We start from the raw sequence: 22599 nt of genomic DNA on the forward strand, positions 1-22599 counted from the left end.
AGACTCAGAATGAGTTGTCAGCAGGACATCAGCCTTGAACTATGACTGAAGCTGTTTCCCCACGGCCCTGTCTCTAGGGTAGCTATTGTGGGGCTCACTTCTCTCCCAAATTATTGGCACTAGGCCCATCACGATATATGCTACAAAGCCTGTACAGGTCTTCCAAACATGCCTTACATTTTTCTCCAAGGAGAATTTTCATCTTCATGTAAAGGCCATGATAACCGGGCAATTTATGCTCACTCATGCAGCCTGTTCTGCTGATTGTTATCGGACTTTAAATCCCTTGAATAGCTATCTACAGATGTTGACACAGCTTTACATTCCACGCACAGCGAAATTGTCCCCTCCTGAAGAAACTTGTCAAGAACCAAGGATAATAGTATGGTACAACCAGTTAACTTCTTCCCTCTTCTGGCGCACAATCAAAAATGCTCAAGAAACCTCACAGCCCCATAGAACTCTGCAGGTCCAATTACCAAAAAAAATTGAATTCCCTGCCATACAAACCACAATTTTAGAAACTGCCTGAGGCAGGGAAAATAATATCCCTTGAGCTGGTCAAAGTTTTTTGCATGAAAAGTTTTTCTATCCAAAAATGGCATTTCCCCATGCCCCCAATAAAACAAACGTTTTGTGAAAAATTGCCATTATAAAAAAATTTCATTTTTGCAAAATTGTACATTTTTTTTACCAAAATACTTACTGAAATGGTTTCCAAATATGAAAACAATTATATTAATTTTCATTAAAAAATATGGTGTAAAAATTCACAAAAAAACCCAGTTCATTTTGACTGCTATGAAAAGGAAAAAACGTGAAAATTTTTCACAAAGTTGTTTCCTCATTTTTCAACCAGCTTTCATTATGCCAGCAAAGATAAAGAATTTGGAGGTTGGGCTGTGTCAATATAAATTATTTTCAGATGGCTTTCTGTTTACGTGTTGAGATCCCTACTGAAATTACGTACTGAGATTGCTACTATGATGTAAGGAAAATTAGGCTATAAAATTCCTTCTTATAAGAGAAAAACGAATGCCTTTTTAAACTGTTTTAAGAGTTGGTATATGCCATACCCAGAATATGCTTGTGTCTCACTACAGCTGGGTTTCCAAGGTGAGAACGTATTAACTGCTGTGTACTTTTCACCTCATTATATTTTATGGACAAGGCAGCTTGATTACAAAAGTATGTTTACAAGAGTAATGGTTAACAGGATTTTCAGAAAGTATTTGCTTTGGAATTATTACAATGTGTATAGTTAATATAGCTCTATCATACATGGTGCCGTCAAACATTTTTCACACACAATTAATGACTCGCTGATAAGATACTGGCTGGTAGTAGTTGAGAACATTAAGAAAGTCTAATGTGTTTAGTAAACAAAAGCAACAGAAACTGACATTCAAATATGCATTCATTCCATTCAGAGCACATTTTGATTGAAGAAGTCCTCGTTCAGGGTACTAATCTTTTGCTTCTAAGGAATGCTAATTGGCACAAACTGAGAGGGACAGTACTTCCTGGTATTTCCAGGTCTCAGATCTGCTTGTCTGCCTTAGGTCTAGTAAGTAACCAGAGATTCTGGATACCAGAATAGGAGTATTTTCCCCTCCAAATAAATTAAATAGAGGGGTGCCCTGGGGAAGAGAAAGTAAAAGGTAAACAATCTGTTTGACCCTGAACCAGAACAGCCATCCAATTTCATAAGTGACTATTAAAACATAGCTGTGAAAGACATGGACGAGGGGACGTGTGTCTGGGTCTTCTGAAGGAGTTATCAAACATTAGGACCTTGTCTACGGTGAGCTTTTTCTTAAAATTTCCCATTGGTGCAAATCCAGCCGTGGTAGCAATGGTGGGAGCTTTAGTGTAGACAAGGTGCCACCCGCTGCTGAGATTTTTATATAGATTTGCTCTAAAAAGGCTGGTAAAAGCAACAGTACCTTATCTACATTAGAACTCATCTCCTCCTCCCTCTGCTGAAGTTGCTCCCACAGCTGGAGTTGCACCAATGGTAGCAAAATGGTGACAAATGTAGCAAAAAACCAACAAGTTACAAGATCAAGGTTAAGGACTAATTCAAAAACATAACCCCCAGCCCCAGAGGCCACGTGCCTTCTTCTGTCATTTTTCCAGGTCAGATTTGAGCGCTACTAATGAGCACAAGTGTGGGGCTGAGTCTTGAATGCAGAAATACTTAACAACCCTTCACCCTCCTGACAAGAGGAATATGTGGAAAGATAGCCAAAAAAAAAAAAAAAAAGAAAAGAAAAAGTAGGGAATGTGAGAGAAAATTGGGTATTTAAAGTAATAGTCAAGGAACACTTAAGTGTTAAAAATAGATTAAGAGAAACATTTGTATCAATTCTTTCCCTTTCCGTCTCACAGAGAAAAGTACAAATGTCTTATTTAGAAGTTTGTTTGTAGTCTGGATTTGCCAGCATTACAGATAGTAGGTTTCTTTACTGCAAGATCAATTTTTTATATTCATTTATCATTTTTGAAATGCTCTTATTTGGGATTTGAAAGAGCATTATTTGGTAACCACCCAGCATTCAGTCTAAAAAACCCTGCTTTTACTCCTGATAACTGACTTTCTTGAATGTTTAGAATTCTGTAACCATCCTCTGACAAAACCAACCTTCATGAGACAGAGCAGATAGCAGAAAAAAGGGGTTGGCATTTCAGAAGTACAATTATATTCAGAGAGCTCAACATAAAACCTCATGGATCACAACACATTAGTTCAATTATCAAGTTTCAAGTCCAATTACAAATATCCATGTGAAGATAATTATAGTGCAGCTGTCAGTTCTCAAAAGGCCTACAGTATATAATGAATTGGACTCTTAATGGCCTATGGAATGAAGGGAAACATTATTAGTTAAATTTTATAATATCCACATTAGAGAGAAAGTTATCTCCTCACACACCAAAAGGACTATAAAATGCTCTTCTGCCAGAACATTAACAACAATATTATAAGTACAGATATTGAATGCTAATTTTATAATTTGCCATCCCAATAATTATGCTTCAAAATACATGGTGATATCATATCAAAGAAGCACGACTAGATCTGAACTTCTAATTGTAAAGACCAAGCAACAAACCATAACAGTCTCAAGAGGAAAATCAAAGCCATATTAAGTTCAGAAGATGTTAAGACCAGAGGAAATCCTGCTAAGATGGAATTTGAACACACTCATGAAGATCTGTCTTTGTGAAAAACCCTGGGGAAATTTTATCTAGTTCCCAAATCCCCATCCTGTTTAGAATTTTCAAAATGAATACAGTCATTTTAATGCAAAAGATGTTTAGCCCATTAACAAAAGTTGCACTCCATCTCAATGACTTTCACTGAATTCATTTTCACTCTGTATATACCATTTAGAAACACTCTGGACATAAGGGCCAAGATTTCCAAAAGCAATTACTGATTCCGCACGCCCAGTTTGAGACATCTGAAAGAGATGTAAAGGTTGCTGAATCCCTACACATTGAATATCAGGGGCCCTTTAAAAGCATCTCAGTTGGGCACTGAAAAACTGTGGCTATCAAAATCACTAAATCTCTTTTCACAATCTTGTCCTGGGCCTTCTGAATTGTGTTCAGATTAAGTATGCAACACTGTGATTGTACAAAGTTCATTTTACAAAACAACAACATGGATAGCTTGCCAACTAAACTGAGATGTTTCATAGATAGTCAGATACTCTAAGATGGTGGGCCCAAACACCTGGACACAATAAATTACATTCTGAATTTCTTTTCCAGAATGAAATAAAATGTTATCCTACTATTAAAATCAACAACAAATCCAGGATCACTCCAATTAAAACTTCACAGCAAATGGGGGTGGGGAATGGTGATATTATTTTGATCACCGGTTCTGGACCACTGTTTGGAAAAGTTTACTGGTCCGGAAAGCATTTGCACTGATCTGCCAAACAAGCATTGTTAGAAGGCAACAATCTTCCTCACATTGGGCTTGATCCTGCAATGCTCTGACCATCCTGTCATCGATCCAGCAAGGCACTAAGCATATGCTTAAACTTTAAGCATGCGTCCTTTGTCTTTAATGGGTCTATTCACATACTCAAAGTTAAGCACATGCTAAACGTGTTGCTGGATCAGGGGCAAGATGCTCACCAGACCGCGGGATCAAGCCCATTATTGTGACAGCCATATCTCAAGACCCACTAGAATGAGAAGTTGTAGGCCATTTGAAAACTGGAATTCGTAGCTTTCCGGGGTCTCTATCTCGAGTTATTTATGTAACAGTGACCACCATTAAAATCATACAACAAGTAAGATGGATAATCCAAATGACAATTTTAAGATTCAGAATCTTGCAACCTACTGGGACAAAAACAAGTGTTGTAAACAGTTGGAAAGCTTTCCATTGGTATACAGTCTTGGTTTCTAGCCATGGTCATATGTGAAGAACTGCAAATTATCAGCCTACTTGGTCCCTTGGGCTAAAAGACAAATATTTGGCACAGATTCAGGACTGAATATAGCAAACCTCCAGACCTCAATCCCTGCACAGATTTGGTTTCAGTTAATATGCTGTCTGTTCTTGTAGGCAGAGTTAGAATTTGGCTGCAAAACATTCTCTAAGTACAGTCAAATTAAGCTCTCTGGTGTACCACAAAAATCACAGATAATTATTGTATGCATGTTCAGCACATGGAACTCCTGATGACATTAATGGGAATTCCAGCCATGGGCATAAGGGACATCCCTGAGTATTCTTCCATTTGTGGTTAAGGCACAGGCCTGGGACTCAGGTGATCTGGGTTCCATTCCCAGCTCTACCTCAGATTTCTTGCATGTTTTTGGGCAAGTCACTTAATTGCTCTGTACCTCTGCTCCCCATCTGTAAAATAGGAATAATACTTCTTCTCTCTCTCATATCTATTTAGATATTAAGTTCTTTGGGGCAGGGACTGTGTCTTACTATGTGTATTCACGGTGCCTAGCACACTGGGGTCCAGATTTTATTTGAGTACACTATGTGCTGCCATAATATACAATAATAAATCTTAGTAATGGTTCTCCTTTTAGATATTCTTCTCAAAAACCTGCACAATAACCTCATTTGGCAGACAGTTTGACTGTGAACACAAAAAGAAATTCCACTTCAGTCTCGTGGACAACTCCTAGCACCATTTCTTGTCTATTACCTCCAAGTTTTCAGTATTTTTCTTAGTCCTGTTCACTCAAGTCTTGCTAATTTTTAAAGATATTGACTTAAAAGCAAAAGGAGAATGAAGCCTGCAGCTGATCGTTTAAAGACACAGATGCCAGTGAACAAGACTTTGCAAATAATCAGTGATGCATTAAATCTAAGTAAAAATCTAAGTTACTATCCTTCCGTAACTACTATTCTTCGAGATGCGTTGCTCATGTCCATTCCGTGCTAGGCGTGTAAGCGCCTCATGCATCATTGTGGAGCATTTTTCCCTTAGTGGTATCCGTTGGGCCAGCTCAAGTGCGCTCTGGAGCGGTAGTAGGGTGGGTCATGGAGTGTACATGAGCAACATATCTTGAAGAACAACAGTCACAGAAGGTTAGTAATTGTTTTTCCTTCTTCGAGTGCTTGCTCTTTCCATGCTAGATGACTCACAAGCAGTACACTAGGAGGTGGGCTCGGAGTTTATGGACGTGTTGATGGCAACCCTGCTCTTCCAAAACTGACGTTGTCTCGGGCCCGTTGGGTCATGGCGTAGTGGAACATGAAGTTATGCACCGAAGACCAGGTCGCGGCTCTGTAGGTGCTCTGGATTGGGACCTCCACAAGAAATGCTGCTGTCGAAGCTTGGGCTCTTGTGGAATCAGCAGTTATGATGGGTGGAGGCAAGACGTTCACCTGATCGTAGCAAGCCGGAATACAGGTGGTTATCCAGGATGAGATCCTTTGGGTTGACGCAGGTAGCCCTCTCATCCTTTCTGCTATTGCTATAAGGAGTTGCGTGGATTTGCGGAAGGGTTTAGTTCTCTCAAATTAAAAGGTCAGGGCCCACCTAACATCCAGTGAATGAAGCCGTCGTTCCTCAGAGTTCTTGTGAGGTTTTGGGAAGACGACAGGTAGGAATGTGACCTGGTTGTTATGGAATTGACACACTGCTCTTGGCAGGAAGGCCAGATGGGGGCGCAGTTGGGCCTTGTCCTTGAAGAACACCATGTAAGGTTCTGATGCATGTAAGGTTCTCAGAGACCCTTCTGGCCAAGGTGATCGCCACCAAGAAGGCAACTTTCCAGGAGATAAATAGCAGGGAGCACAATGCTAATGGCTCGTGGTGGGGGGGGAAGAGGGGGAAGAGGGGAGGGGAGAGACACATGAGCTTCGACAGGACCAGGTTTAAGTCCCATGGGGGAGGAGGTCTGTTCGCGAACCTGAGGACAGAGTCTTTCCAACCCTTTGAGAAACCGGACCGTTATTTCGCGGGAGAACACTGATCTGCCATTCACTGGGGGCTGGAAGGCTGAGATGGCTGCCAAATACACCTTAATAGATGACAGGGCCAAGCCCTGTTGTTTTAGATGCAGCAAATAGTCCAAGATAGACTTAAGGGAAGATCGAGATGGAGAGAGATCACGTTCGGAAGCCCAACAAGTGAAATGTTTCCACTTGGCCAAGTACATAGCCCTGGTGGAAGGCTTTCTACTACCTAGCAAGACCTGCTGAACCTGTTCTGAGCAGGCCTGTTCAGCCATGCAGCATCCATGCAGTTAGGTGCAGGGAGGCGAGGTTCGGGTGAAGTAACCAGCCATGGTCTTGTGAAATCAGGTCCAGATTGAGTGGGAGCGAGAGTGGGGCTGCAACCGAGAGATCCAGGAGTGTGCCAAACCAATGCTGGCGTGGCCATGCTGGTGCTATCAGGACAACTCTTACCTTGTCCTGTTTGATTTTTTAGAAGAACCTTGTGAACCATGGGAGTTGGGGGAAAGGCAGTAGGTGGTCTGCCCATGAGATCAGGAAGGCATCAAGAGAGGGAGCTCAGGCCATGCCCGCACAGCTAAGAAAAATGATGACATTTTCTGTTCTGCCTGGTGGCGAACAAGTCCACCTGGGGAGGCCCCCACTTTTGGAAGATGAATCTGGTGACCTCCGAGTGATGGGACCACTCGTGGTGAGAGGACACGCCAATACAGTCTCTGAAGATGATTCTTCTCTTGGCACCCAGGGTGGAGCAGTACCCACTTCTTCCTCCATATGGTGGCAGGGTGCCAGAGACAAGTGGCATGCCAGAGATCAGGACACTGGGATCAGGTAGTGCTTGCCCCTACATGGTGCCAGGAGGGTGCCCGACGCACCCTGTTCCCTCCTGCTTCCAGACGCCAGAGCTGATAGGTGCCCCATTGGGGTTGGTGGGATTGGAAGAGAGCGGGCAGTAAGAAGGAACTGAGAAGGTGTGGGGCTGGCAGTGCCCCTTATACTGGCACATAAGCATGCAGCTCCAGAGGGTGCTAGAGCCGGCCCAACTGATACCACTAAGGGAAAAATCTCCAGCAATAGTGCACGCAGTGCACACACCTGACATGAGCAAGCACTCAAAGAAGAAAACACTTTCCATGAAGTGGGATTCATTCTGGTTAGTACATTTTGAAAAAAATGACTGCACTCTGTCCATGTTCTTATACTGTGATGGGTTCCCTTATTTATTAGGAACATGAATGCATCCTGAAAATCTTAGTATGGATACATCTTCTACAGATAGCCACTGACTGCTGTGCTGCAGTAACTGTCACAAGGTTTATGAGGGAGAGTCTATAATTTGAAAGAGATAGCAGCACAGATCTCTGCCCAACGCTCATGAAAGGGACAGAATGGTACAGTCAGTACTATTGGGAACAAAATTCCAAAAGCAAACTTGCTATTTGGTTAGCTGAACTATGAAAAATGGGACAGGAGACTGAACAGGGATTTGCAGGGACTTGTTTTGACAATGTGTTTGGAGATTCAATTGTTTCCGATCTTCCCCCCCTCAAATGCCAGTACTATTTCTTTTAAAGGCTAGTCCCAGACACTAAACAGCAACCAGCCTAAAAGGTGGTACGGTAATTCCAAAACCAGTAAACTATTGGTGGGGTTGTTTCTGAGAGGGAAGGGTCCATGGAAACTGCTGTTGAAGTTGGCAGGACATGTTTACTTCATAGGAGAAAAAAATGTTCCTGTTATAAAACACTTCTCTTGTTAGCAAATGCTGTACACAAAGGGGCAGCTATACTTTGCTTACCTCACGTGTGACTCTTCCGTTGTTATCAAAGTCATACAGTGTGAAGGTCCATTCTTGCCTGTTATCTTCCTCTACAGACACATCACATTGCAATTCCTAAGAAACATGCAAAGAGCAACTGATTACCTAAAGCAAAAGGCGTGCTTGCCTAAGAGGCTCAGTTTCTCTGTAAAAAAGAAGCAGTTCTCTTTATTCCTTCCTTTCTCCTGGGGAGAGGCATTTAGGATTTGTTCCTTGTAAGCTTCTGTCCACTGCACTGGAGTCTCATGACATGAAGGTTCCTTTCCTAAAACCCTTGGGCTAAACTTCTTGGAAACAGACAGACACTTTCTATTTTTACTTGTACAAAATACAGAAATATGAGAAAGCTGCCTGCTGAAGTTCTTAGAACAGAATATAAGATTTCCCACTAAAAAAAGTCAGAAAGAAAAACTCCACGTAACTCAGGGAGAAAATAAAGAGATGGCAGAAACAGACCCACAGTATGAGGCATCATGCCACTGAATCAGAAGTGGCCATTAATACAAAATGGACGCATGGTATTAACCCCCATTGGTAAAACTTGCTCTTGACACAGATACTTAATGTACATTATTAACTTTGGCAACCTCGGTACCTCTTCATGCTACCGAAGTTACAGAAATGGAACTTGATTCGGAACTGAGAGGTAAGAATCCCTTACCACAGACAAAGTAAGGATCAGGCAACAGAACATAAATTGTGCTCCTGCTAGTGAGAGAGTGACTTGAAGACAGCCTACAACAATCAATGTATATAAAGAAAACCAGCAACACCACACCAAGAAAAAAAGACGCACTTTGACCTACTCCAGTCACCTAGTTGCAAGCCGCTTGCTTTCTCTCGAGACCTGTGCAATCCGAGTCAACCAAAGTCACAAAAGGCAAACAGAAAAGTTACAGCACAATTAAAATAAAAGCCACTGTATGTAAGTAAAATAAACAGCTCCAAATAGCTTCAGCATGATAGAGCTCAAAATACCTGGTTGATCTGCTGACTTGAAACCAATTCCCTACAGCAGTTAACAGTACCCCCAACCCCTGCTGAGTTCAAAGGCAGTCTTCTCTCTGTTGTAACAAGCCCGTCTGAAAGCTGCCAAGTGCCCCACACTCTACTGTGGAAACACAGTTTCATATTACACAAACATTCCCAGCCCCTTTAAAAGCCAAATCACATCCACCTCAGATTTAGACCTCTCCTCTCAACACTTGCATTTCTGATTCTTTTATACCTGGTCATAAAATGAAAGATTTACCATTCTCCTAGCCCCTAGCTTACAAGGTTAGAAAGCTTTGATTCGGAGAACAAGGGAAAACTATCAATACTTGGTTTCTTGCCACATATTAATAGTTCCCTGTCCCATACTGTCTACGATCTTTATGTGAGGATGTGCCCTGCTTAGTTAATAACATGGCAATCTTCCCTGCATTAGTCATGGAGCCCAGTACCAAGTGCTAACCTTTGTGGCATGCCAAGAACTACTTGGGAACAAACATAGTCTTTACTGGTATGGTAGAGTTCCAGCTAAACTGGCACCAGGTGTCCACCAACATTCAAGCATCAGGGCACTGTTAACTGTAATTTGCCATGTCTTTCACGTGTGTGAAATGTCCATTATTCAAGGTAGAGTATAAAATCTGCCAAAAGAAAGAAAGAAAGACAGACATCTGTCAACGTGACTAAGATCACAGGAATACTTGCATTTCTCATGGAAAAGCCGACCTTAAAACAGTAAAAAGTAATTTGCACGGGGCTACCAAACCTTCTCCAGAGAAGCAAATGAATGTTCCAGTAACATTACAAGATGGCTAGATGGTCTTTTACATAATAATTGATGAATGCAAAGCTCATTAACATGACAGACTGACAGCTCTGAAAGGCAGAAGTTTGCCACGTCTGCTGGAGTACAGAGAGATGAAATGCTTGCTGTTCTGCCGGTACCAATGTGCCTCCCTGTTCGCCAAGAAAGACAGACAACTCTCTAGCTGGATGACAGCATGTTTCAGTGCTCATATTTATTAAATCTCTCTCTTTATAAGCAAAACCTGCCAACTATGCACAATGTCTGGCAGTTTTATGATGTTTATAAGTCTACAAGGAAATAGGCCATCAGATGAATTCCCCTCAGGATCTTTATTCCCCCTCCATCTAATCAGATGAATTGCCAATGTAGGTCCAGGTTATTTCATTCTGGAGGCCCAGACATGAAAGACTGCTGGCTAAGGCACCTTTCACAAATATCTTTTACACTAGGCAGATTGAACTGAGTATGATAGTCTACAAAAGCCAATATAAGGATTTGATAACATAGTGAGTGGCACATGAAGTTATATTTGAAAAGCTCACAAGTACAGAGCAACGTCAGAATCTCCTTACCATATACTCCAGCTGCGGTGAAGAACTCATCATCATTAGGCTTTATTTGACATTAGAACAAAACTTGCTAACCACCCCTTAGGGAACAATAGCCAGGCAAATAGGAAAATAGAGACTCAAGGCCAAATCCTGCTCTCTGATGTACATCAACCTGATGTACAATGCAATCAATGAGAATTGCACAGACAATTGATGGCCGTATTTGTCCCATAGGCTATTTATCTAACTTATTTGTATCAATATATTTCAACATTCGAAAATGAGGGACTTACTTCAAATTTTAGTTGTTTCCTGGAACTTGTACGTGTGTCACTTTCTTTCCCAGCTTTCTTTTCATCTCCACTGCAAACTCCATCTGTCTTCTCTGGAGGCAAAGCCACTGCAAAAAAGTATATTTAAGGAAAAAAGTTCATGACGGAATGTCAAAGTAGTCTTATATCACATCAAACCAGATTCCTTTGTTTCAAAAGTCTCATAATATTTAGGGTGAAACCTGATTTCAGCAAACTTGAATGGAAGAGATGCTATTATACTTGATTTACTCTTGTATCTGATATACACCTATGAGCATTTCAATGGACACTCTACCAGCAGCTCTTGCAGATCCTCTTCAACAAACTCTGTATCAGGTTCAAGCAGAGCACTATGAGAATACAAATCTGCTAGAAATATTAATATGAACTAGTTTCATACTTTTGCCTACCATTTTTCAAAACAGTGGAGGTTCAACTTGCAGAAACATAGAACTCACCACAGCAAACAATATAATTGGAGTTGAAATGAGCTTTCCATTCTATTCCAACCTCCCTCCTCAACTGCTCAAAAGTACTTTCTTAAATTCTTCTTGGGATAACATTTTCCAAGCCTGGTTGAAGCCACAAGATTATTTTTTTCCAAGAAGTTTCAGCAGCTTTTTGAGTTATGCATAAAAAAAAATTATACTTTTCCCGATTGTTCAGACTGAACTATTTGCACTTGTAAAAAGCTTTAACGCTGGCATATTTCTGAGTCCTCACCGAGGAAGAAAACACAATACAAAAGCTTCTCATTCAAGTCTGAGGCACCTACTGAGAGGCAATTGGCACCGCACTGGGTGACGCTCCAGATGAAAACAATCAGTTCAATATTTTTAAAGTTATGAAATTTACGGTCCAATATTTAGCACTGGCCTCAGGTGCAATTTTGGACATGCAAATAATCTTGCTGGAAATTTTGTGCCCACAATTCATTGCAAGTGCAAATATTAGATATTAGATATCTATGGTCTTGTTTGCACCTGTGCAACAAAAGGCAGGTGAGAATATGCCTCTTACAGTTAGCATTCTTCCACTTGCACACTGGAATCTGTTTTAACCAATACATTTACCCTTGGACCATTTAAGATCCCTTACTTAGGGATGCCTAAAGTTCTAACATCTCAGTTATGTATTCTCTCAACACAAGACAAGTTTGACAGAGTAGGAATGACCTCCCTCAATTTAGAACCATTTAAAGGTGGACTGGCTAAAACAGCTCAGTAGCACTATGGTGGCTCTAAAGGTATTTAGTACTACTGAGATTCATCGCATTAACTACTTCAGGAGACCCAAGCTATTGTTTAAAGCATTATAACTGTTTTTCACTTTGTTCTTGGCATTTTCTTTAAAAAAATACAACAGGAAAATTAATTGAAAAAATAGAATGACCCTTAACATAAAGTTAAAAGTTCAGATACTCCCAAAGCTAACGTTTCTACTACACATGAACTCACCTGCATTGCACACATGTGGCAACTTCTCATCCTCATTTCTTTGTTAAATTTGAATGCTATATTTGGTTTTGAATACTGTGTTTTGTTTTTTTAAACTTATGGCATACCATAAAATATACCTGATTTACAGTGAAGACAAGTTAACAATGAGGTAGAAACCTTAACCTTTAGAATTTCCTGACAAGTATTTTACTTTTTTGCTTTAATGTTGTATTAATGCCAACCTACACAGACATACACTCACTAAATTTATTATACACATACTCACACGACACCTAGATTATGCTGATGATTGGCGCGCTCTAAATATCTGAGACAGACAGAGACAGATATTTGCAGGGGCGGCTCCAGGCACTAGCGCACCAAGCACGTGCCTGGGGCAGCAAGCTGTGGGGGGCAGCGTGCCGGTCGCCGTGAGGGTGGCAGTCAGGCTGCCTTCAGCGGCATGCCTGCGGGAGGTCCGCCAGTCCCGCGGCTTCAGCGGCAATTTGGCGGCGGGTACGCCGAAGGCGCGGGACCAGCGGACCTCCCGCAGGCGCACCGCTGAAAGCCGCCTGACTGCTGTGCTTGGGGCGGCAAAATACATAGAGCCGCCCCTGGATATGTGGTCATGATAACTAAGCAAGTTAAGCCCATTAGAGAAAATACAGTCACTTCATGAAAAAGCATTTAAGAGGATATTGTATTTTTTTTTTTTTGTATTCTGGATAATGTGCTCACCACCACTGTGGTGCAGTGGATCCTTGTCCAGCTAGCTGGAAGAAAAGAGGTTGTTGCCTCTTTAAGAGCTCCCCCTGCAAGTGGTAGCAGAGATGGATGAAGGGGGAATATTTACATGTACATTGCGGAGAAACTAAATGAATTCTTTGCATCACTCGTCACTGTTGAGGGAGATTCCCAAACCTGAGCCATTCTTTTTGGGTGACAGACCTGAGGAACTGTCCCAAATTGAGCTGTCATTAGAGCAGGTTTTGGAACAAATTGATAAACTAAACACTAATAAGTCTCCAGGACCTGATGGTATTCACCCAAGAGTTCTGAAGGAACTCAAATGTGAAATTGCAGGAATACTAACTATCATCTGTAGCCTATCATTTAAATCAGCTTCATTTAAATCAGCTTATGTACCAAATGACTGGACGATAGCTATGTGACACCAATTTTTAGAAAGGGCTCCAGAGGTGACCCTGGCAACTACAGGCCAGTAAGCCTCACTTCAGTACCGGGCAAATTGGTTGAAACTATCGTAAAGAACAAAATTGTCAGACACATAGATTAACATAATTTGTTGGGAAAATAGTCAGCATGGTTTTTGTAAAGGGAAATCATGCCTCACCAATCTACTAGAATTCTTTGAGGGGGTCAACAAGCATGCGGACAAAGGAGATCCAGTGGATATAGTGTATTTAGATTTTCAGAAAGCCTTTGACACGGTCCCTCACCAAAGGCTCTTAAGCAAAATAAGCAGTTATGGGATAAGAGGGAAGGTTCTCTCATGGATTGGTAACTGGTTAAAAGATAGGAAACAAAGGGTAGGAATAAATGATCAGTTTTCAGAATGGAGGGAAGTAAATAGTGGTGTCCTCCAGGGATCTGTTCTGGGCCCACTCCTATTTAATACATTCATAAATGATCTGGAAAAAGGGGTAAATAATGAGGTGGCAAAATTTGCAGATGATACAAAACTACTCAAGACAGTTAAGTCCCAGGCAGACTGCGAAGAGCTACAAAAGGATCTCACAAAACTGGGTGACTGGGCAACAAAATGGCAGATGAAATTTAATGTTGATCAATCCAAAGTAATGCACATTAGAAAACATAATCCTAACTATACATATACAATGATGGGGTCTAAATTAGCTGTTACCACTCAAGAAGGAGATCTTGGAGTCATTGTGGATAGTTCTCTGAAATCATTCACTCAATGTGCAGCAGCAGTCAAAAAATCGAAAAGAATGTTGCGAATCATTAAGAAAGGGGTAGATAATAAGACAGAAAATATCACATTGCCTCTATATAAATCCATGGTATGCCCACATCTTGAATACTGTGTGCAGATGTGGTCACCCCATCTCAAAAAAGATATATTGGAATTGGAAAAGGTTCAGAAAAGGGCAACAAAAATGATGAGGGGTATCGAACAGCTTCCGTATGAGGAGAGATTAATAAAACTGGGACTTTTCAGCTTGGAAAAGAGGCGACTAAGGGGATATGATAGAGGTCTATAAAATCATGAGTGGTATAGAGAAAGTAAATAAGGAAGTGTTTACTCCTTCTCATAATACAAGAACAAGGGGCCACCAAATGAAATTACTAGGTAGCAGGTTTAAAACAAACACAAGAAAGTATTTTTTCACACAGAAAATGGCTGGACTGGAAAGGGGAGGGTATGCCTTTGCTGTTGACTGGAAGAGGGGGCAGCATTTATACCCGGTGCAGTCCCGGAGAAGCTCTCTCTATCACCTGGATCGGATAAACAAAGGTCAGAGGAATTTGGGGAAGATCCAAGAATATTTGGTTGACATGTTGCAGGGCAGAGTCTGGTGTGGTGCAGTGAAGCCTCCCTGGATGGATAAGACCAGGAGATATGTAAATATGGAGGTGATAAAATACAGACATTACCAAGGGAGATGGGTAATTCCATATCCGAATGTATCTTACTAGGCACCTGAGTTATTAAAGGAGGATGGGGTACATCTATCCGATTGAGGGTTAGATATATTTTTGTCTGATACTAAGGAAGGAATCAGTGAATATCTGGGAACCTGGTGGAGGTGGAAGGGAGGCAACCACACATAATTGCTGGTGCCTTCTTGTGGCAGATGTCCAGTGCATGTACTCATTAGGGAAGGGATATGGTTATCAGATCAAATGGATTGGGAAAGCATTGAAGTAAAGGAAAGCATCCCTTAAGGGAGCTGGAGAAGTGAGGTTCAGGGCTTCTATACAATAGGGAGCCAGGGACTGTGTGTTCATACAATACTTAGTATACAGGGATCCCAACCTTAGTTGGAATCTTTGGGCACTACTGAATGTAACAACTAATAATCATAAAGAGTTGTACAGTATTCTACTAAGTAACGTACAAAAACTGAAGACTCATTCTTCAGCGTAGCTTCCTCCAAAAACTGGAAAACATGGAAATGGAAACATGGAAAGCTAAGATGCACGTCAGAAAAATGATAAACTATGGAAATACAGAATTCAGATCACCAGAACAACTCTAACTCTGGCCCTGTAACACCACCCTAAGAACAACCAGAAGTGGAGATGTAACATGCACACTTATGTTATCAGTTTTCCGAGTAGCAGCCATGTTAGTCTGTATCCGCAAAAAGAACAGGAGTAATTGTGGCACCTTAGAGACTAAAAAATTTATTTGAGCATAAGCTTTCGTGGGCTACAGCCCACTTCTTCGGATGCATAGAATGGAACATATATTGAGGTGACAAAATACCAAGGAGGAGAAAAAAAAAAAAAACTTACTTACTTAATTGGCCTCTCAGAGTTGGTAAGACAACTCCCACCTTTTCATGCTCTCTGTATGTGTATATATCTCCTCAATATATGTTCCATTCTATGCATCCGAAGAAGTGGGCTGTAGCCCACGAAAGCTTAGGCTCAAATAAATTTGTTAGTCTCTAAGGTGCCACAAGTACTCCTGTTCTTTTTATGTTACCAGTGACTCTTAGTAATGACTAACCTTTTATGCTGACAGATTCTGAGCACCTCACTTACACTGATGAGTAGTTACTAACAAGAGTAGCTCTGGTTAAGTCAATGGGACTACCTGTGTGAGTAACTGTCCACCAATATGAATAATAGGCTCATAATCTGTCCCCTAATGACTGTACACTGACATATTTAAACCGAACTGCCCCTATGTTACATCCTGTGACTTGGCTTCTTTAGAACCACAGACAATCCCCTGAAAAATACACTTTGCCATTTCAGGTATTTTTTAATGGGGTATATTTGGAAAAAGACTTTTCCACTGGCCCTTTCCTCAAAAGTGAAGAGACAGCATCTCCCCAACATTCCTCTCAATGGACCAACGTGAACTCTCAAAAACACTTCCCTCCTATGGGTTTTTCTGCCAGAGAAACAAAGTTCCCCATTCTCTCATTCCAACACTATGCTCTTGCAAAGATGTGAATGGAAGGTCTGCTGCACATGTGCAAAGAGTATCAGAACTCCAATTCACTAGGTGGAGCTGAGAGGAGAACAGAGCCAAATAGGACAGAATTAATTTCTGGTCTCAAGAGCTATTCTTCCAGTGGTATGTTTAATAACCTTTCCAGATGTACAGGGCGTATGTTCAGATAGGAAGATTTCACTTTAATGTATGATTTATGTAACAGGGAAAAATGTTCTCTGATAAATTAGACTCCTCAAAAACAAGAGTTCACTGTATTGTGGGAGGGGTGTGTGAAATTCACACGTCAGAAAATCTTTCCTTTGAGCTTTGCTGACCATTGTCCAGAATGATCACTGGTCTTGTGGCTCCAGGGAATTTTCCTTTGAAATCAGTTATTCATTTCTGAGCTCTGACACAATAGGGAAAGAAGATAATCTCATCCTGATGTCATATTTCATTTGCCAAAGAAAAATGGGGTGCAAATGACACAGCACGTGTCGAAAGCACCGTAAGGGGAAATATATGCATGTATCCAAGTAGTATGTATGAGTGTGTGTGTGTGCATATACGTGCATACGCACGCACATATGAACTTTATGGTAACGTATTTGAATAATCAGTCCTGTTGTGTTGTCTGAAATTAGAGCCCTATATTCTCTAATTTGCTTCTTATTTCTTCCTTACTCTGAACTATTGGCATGCTTTGGAGTCTGCTGCTCAGTTTTGCGAAGGAGATACACACATGCTGAACTTATTTATAAATAAAATGGGAATGTCTCCCTGGGATTGTTCAAACTGGCAGCGCTGTAAAGAGAGATCCACTACTGAGCCACATGCCAAGGTTCAGATATATTCACAATGTGAACTTCCACTCAGTCCTGCCAATGATATTAAACTAGACCAGACCAGATTGCTATCTTGAAGGAGGGGGGAGAATTAATAGCTTCATGTTTCCAATGTCTGTGCCATCAGAAATTTGTCCATTTACAGTGTATCATTTATGCATAAATATTCACTTACCTCCCCACTCACATAACAAGCCATCACAGAGGACACACTATGTACACACGTACAGTATATGGAAACATGCCCTTTTTGTTGTGGGAATCCACAACTGGAAAAAAATATATTTTTATTACTTCTCACAGGGACCATATCCTCTAAAACAAATTATGTTCTCTGTCAGAATACTGTGCGAGTTGAAATATTGCTATATTTCTTTAGAATATTCTCTTTTCTTGTTCATTATTAATGGGCATGTATTCACTTCTATGACCTTAAGACACCATAAAATGTTTCTGGACAATATTTGAGATTGGAAACACAATAAAGGAAAAATATATTAACTTGGAAAAATTGTGAAATTCCATTCTTTCATGAAAGACAAATTAGCTGACTTAAGTGTACTTGCAGATGTTTTCCTCCAAGGATTGTTAATTATTACCATACAATTGCTCATAATTGCGAGACACAGAGCGAGAGAGAGTGTGTGATTACCGTTTTAAAGGCATGAGACTCATTTCTGCAGAACTAGGTTCTGTGTTCAAAGTTTTACTCATTTTCAACAATAGAAATAGGTAACAATACCAACTTTTCTTTAAAAACCACCTTATAAATTACAGAACTAGATAAAGATGATTGATTTGTTCTTCATGTCATAGGCGACAACTCCATGGGTGCTCTGGGACTGGAGCACCCACAGGGAAAAAATGGTGGGTGCTGAGCACCCACTGGCAGTCCCTCTATCAGAACCTGCCCCTCCCTCCCCACATCTCCTGCCCACCACGGCTGTTTTGCAAGGCGTGCAGGAGGCTGGGGGGGAGGGAGGAGGAGCAAGGATGTGGTGCACTCAGGGAAGGGGGTGGAATGGGATGGGAATAGGCAGGGTGGAGCGGGAGCAGGAAGAGGCGGGGTGGGGTGGGGCCTTGGGGGAGGGGTAGAGTGGGGGCAGGGTCTGGGAGAGAGCCGGGAGGCAAGCACCCCCTGGCACATTGTAAAGTCGGCGCCTGTGCTTCATGTAATAGAAAGCATAGGACATTTCACTTCAAACAGGCTGGTTTTATTGTAATGGCCAAGGCATCACTCACACACACCTATGTCTTATAGCTTGGAACAGAAAGCTAATTAGAGCTGCATTCAACTTGAGGAGCGAACGCTTAAACTTTCACTCAGCTCAAGTGGCTTGTCACTTTAGATTTCTCATATCCGAACCCTTAATATGTATAAAATTTTCAGAGGTCCACACCTCCATTTGAAATTTTTTAGGGATCCGCAAATTAAAAAAGGTTGAAACCATACTGTGCTAAACTATCTGTTCAATCTTGTATTTAGCTGTCAACTCTCTTAGTACGTTGCCCAGACCTGAAGAAGAACTGTGTGTAGCTTGAAAGCTTGTCTCTCTCATCAACAGAAGTCAGTCCAATAAAAGATATTACCTTACCCACCTTGTTTCTCTAATATCTTGGGGCACATGGCTACAACAACACTGCATACATACTGTAAGAGACCATTCAAGATGAAGTAGTCTGTTAACACCTCTTCAGACATAGGACACTTCACCTTGAATGGTCTTTTACAATATGTGTTAACTACTCATGCTAAACAATGTGTTCCATCTTCTATTTAGTTTTAGCACTCTGGATATGTCCACACTGCAATTAAAAACCCACCAGGAAGCCAGAATATCTACACCGCAATTAAACAGCCCCTTAACCTGAGCCTGAGTCAGATGACACTCAGTAATCCTGACTTTTGTCGTCATCCTCCTAACAAAGATGTCAGACTTCATCCCTTGCCATACTGTTCCTACTGCACAGGAAACAACTCCTTGAAAATATCTGCAGCTACCACAGATTACCAACAGACATTGTATCAGACCAGGGACCCCAGTTCATCTCCCGATTCTGGTGGGAATTTCTCAGACTCCTTGGCATTGAGTCCTTCGTCCTGCAGACTAATAGGCAAACAGAGAGAATCAATCAAATCTTGGACCAGTATCTTCTCTGCTTTCTGAGTTACCACTAGGACTACTGGCTCCACCTGCTACGCTATGCCTAATTTGCATATAACAATGCAATCCATGCCTTGACCCAACATAGCCCAGTCTTTGCAAACTATGGCATTCACCCCTGCTTCCACCCAGACTTACCCATAAGTTCTCCAGTATCAGCTGTTGGTGACTCTCTCACCAACACCGGGAGCTCAAGAAACACTTTGCAGTCTGCCAAAGAAGCCTATAAACACCATATGGACCAAGACAATCGGGCTGCCCCCAATCCAGGCCACAGGAAACAACATGTGGCTCTCTGCCCAGAACGTTAAACCAAGCCACCCATCTGCCAAACTAGACTACCAATATCTGGGCCCCTGCAAGATTACAGAATGGGCAAACCCAGTGGCCTTCAGGATATAGTTGTTCACTTTTAAAGCCCTTCACTGAGAAACCACCCCCAAACTGCTGCAACCCACCACCCATAACAGTTCACGGACAGAAGCAGCACTTGGTCCACTGCATCCTCAACTGTCAGTGAGTTAGGGAAGTCTCCAGTACCTGGTGGACTAGGAAGGCTATGGTCCAGATGAGTGGTCTTGGGAATTGGTAGATAACATCCATGCCCTGGTCCTATTGTGAGAATTCCCTCAGAAGTACCCTGAGAAACCTGGCCCTGAGGCCCTTAGGGGGCCTGGGTGAGTAGGGGGGTATGGTCAGGACTCAGGACCTGAGTCTCTGGACAATCTAACAAGCACAGCTGGCCTCTAGTTGGCTTGAAGAGTCAGCAGACCAGCTCTTAAATCCAGGAGCAGCAGTTTAGCAGCTGCTCAAAGCCTTTGCCCATAGTTGCAATAGATCCTGCCCCAGACCCAGCCTTATGCCTGCCTTGCTTCACTTCAAGGCAACTCTGACCCTTGGCTCAGTATCTGGCCTCTGACTTCAGCTCTGACCTTTGGCTCCAATTCCTGACTTCGGCTCTGACCCTGGGCTCCTATTCCTAACTCTTGCTCCAACCATTAGACACAACAGTCCACATCCTGAACTCTGACACCCCGCTTCCCCCTCACATGGGTCAGTGCTCTTTCCAGCAGTACGTAGGGTTCAGTGTGGGGAACCTCCTCCCATCCAGAGCTGCAGAGATTGACAGTGCCACCTTTGTGGGTGGGGCTTTGTGAAGTAACACTGGGGCCTGCTCAGGGCACATGCTGCAGCCTATCCTCTGTGCTCAGGTGAGCTCCCCAGGATCATATGGGTGCCTATCTAAATGGCGCCCCCAGCTCCACCCACCTCTCCCCTTCTCAGTCCTTCAGATCCTGCTCCTCCCTCTTCTTCTCGGTCTGGCCCCTGAGTCCCCTGCTTGACTCCCCCAAGTCCAGTTCTGCCCTCTCCTGTAGCTCTAGCTGACCTATCTCTCTCCACAGCCAGGGGGAGTGCTTCCAGGGAATGGGGGGATAGATGTGAGGGGGCAGTGATAGGCGCTGTGGGGGCAGGCTTGATGTGGTGGTGACCCACCAGACCCTTCCTGTAATTCACTGTTTGGGAAATACTGCACTAGCAAGTTGTAAGGCAAAGAGGAGATGAAAGTATGAGGGCATAAGCAAAAGATGGAGCTGAAGCAGCACTGCTAAGGAGTAATGTTAAAGTGGTAGTGCTAAGCACCAGAGTAGAAGTTCTGGACCATAATAAAGGACATACTGGGTCAGACCAATGTCCATCTAGCCCAGTATCCTGTCTTCTGACAGTGTCCGGGGCCAAATGCTTCAGAAGGAATGAACAGAACAAGGCAATTTTTGAGTGATCCATCCCGTCATCCAGTACCAGCTTCCAGCAGCCAGAGACTTAGGGCTGGTCCACACTGGGGCGGGGGATCGATATAGGAAACGCAACTTCAGCTACGAGAATAGCGTAGCTGAAGTCGACGTTTCCTATATCGAACTAAAAGTACTTACTTCGGGTCCACGCGGCGCAGGCAGGCTCCCCCGTCGACAGCGCTTCCTCCTCTCGGCGAGCAGGAGTTCCGCAGTCGACGGGGGAGCACTTCTGGGATCGATCTATCGCGTCCAGATGAGACGCGATAAATCGATCCCAGAAGATCGATCTCTACCCGCCGAATTAGGTGGGTAGTGTGGACCAGCCCTTAGGGACACCCACAGCATGGGGTTGCATCCCTGACCATCTTGGCTAATAGCCATTGATGGACCTACCCTTTATGAATTTATCTAGTTCTTTTTTGATCCCAGTTATACTCTTGTCCATCACAATTTACCATGGCAATGAGTTCTATAGTTTGACTGTACGTTGTGCAAAGAAGTACTTCCTTTTGTTTGTTTTAAACCTGCTGCCTATTAATTTCATTGGGTGAAGCCCAGTTCTTGTGTTATATGATGGGGTAAATAACACTTCCTCGTTCATTTTCTCCACACTATTCATGATGTTATGGACTTCTATCATATTCCCCCTTAGTCATCTCTTTTCCAAGATGAACAGTTCCAGACTTTTTAATCTCTCCTCATATAGAAGCTGTTTCACACTCCTAAATATTTTTGTTGCCCTTCTCTCTACTTCTTCCAATTCTTTTTTTTTTTTCGATGGTGCAACCAGAACTCCACTGCAGTATTCAAGGTGTGGGTGTACCATGGATTCATACAGTGGCATTATGATATGTTCGGTCTTATTATCTATCCTTTTCCTGTTTCCTAGTATTCTGTTAGCTTTTTTTGACCACTGCTGCACATTGAACAGACGTTTTCAGAGAACTATCCACAATGACAAGATCTCTTTCTTGAGCGGCAACAGTTAATTAAGATCCCATCATTTTGTATGGAAAACATAATCCCAACTATACAATGTGCATTACTTTGCATTTATCAACATAGAATGGCAGATGAAATTCTGTTACCCAGTCACCCAGTTTTGTGAGATCCCTTTGTAGCTCTTCGCAGTCAGCTTTGGACTTAAACTATCTTGAGTAGTTTTGCATCGTCTATTACATTTGCCACTGCACTGTTTACCCCTTTTTCCAGATAATGATGAATATGCTGAACAGCACAGGTCCCAGTACAGATCCTTGGGGGAC

The 22599-nt window shown here is 42.3% G+C and overlaps 1 protein-coding gene across 1 annotated transcript in view; it reads right to left on the reverse strand.

The window, feature by feature from the left end:
* Positions 1-22599, reverse strand: part of NKD1 (NKD inhibitor of WNT signaling pathway 1) — a 159345-nt gene that overhangs the window by 16579 nt on the left and 120167 nt on the right. Inside the window, exons 5-6 of the mRNA XM_026652867.2 lie at positions 10916-11022; positions 8250-8345 (exon numbers count right to left, since the gene is read on the reverse strand). Of these exons, the coding sequence (XP_026508652.1) occupies positions 8250-8345; positions 10916-11022 (203 nt within the window). The remainder of the gene's footprint in view (positions 1-8249; positions 8346-10915; positions 11023-22599) is intronic.

Source organism: Terrapene carolina, unplaced genomic scaffold (assembly GCF_002925995.2).
Source record: "Terrapene carolina triunguis isolate 2854851 unplaced genomic scaffold, T_m_triunguis-2.0 Scaffold130, whole genome shotgun sequence".
Taxonomy (NCBI): domain Eukaryota; kingdom Metazoa; phylum Chordata; order Testudines; family Emydidae; genus Terrapene; species Terrapene triunguis.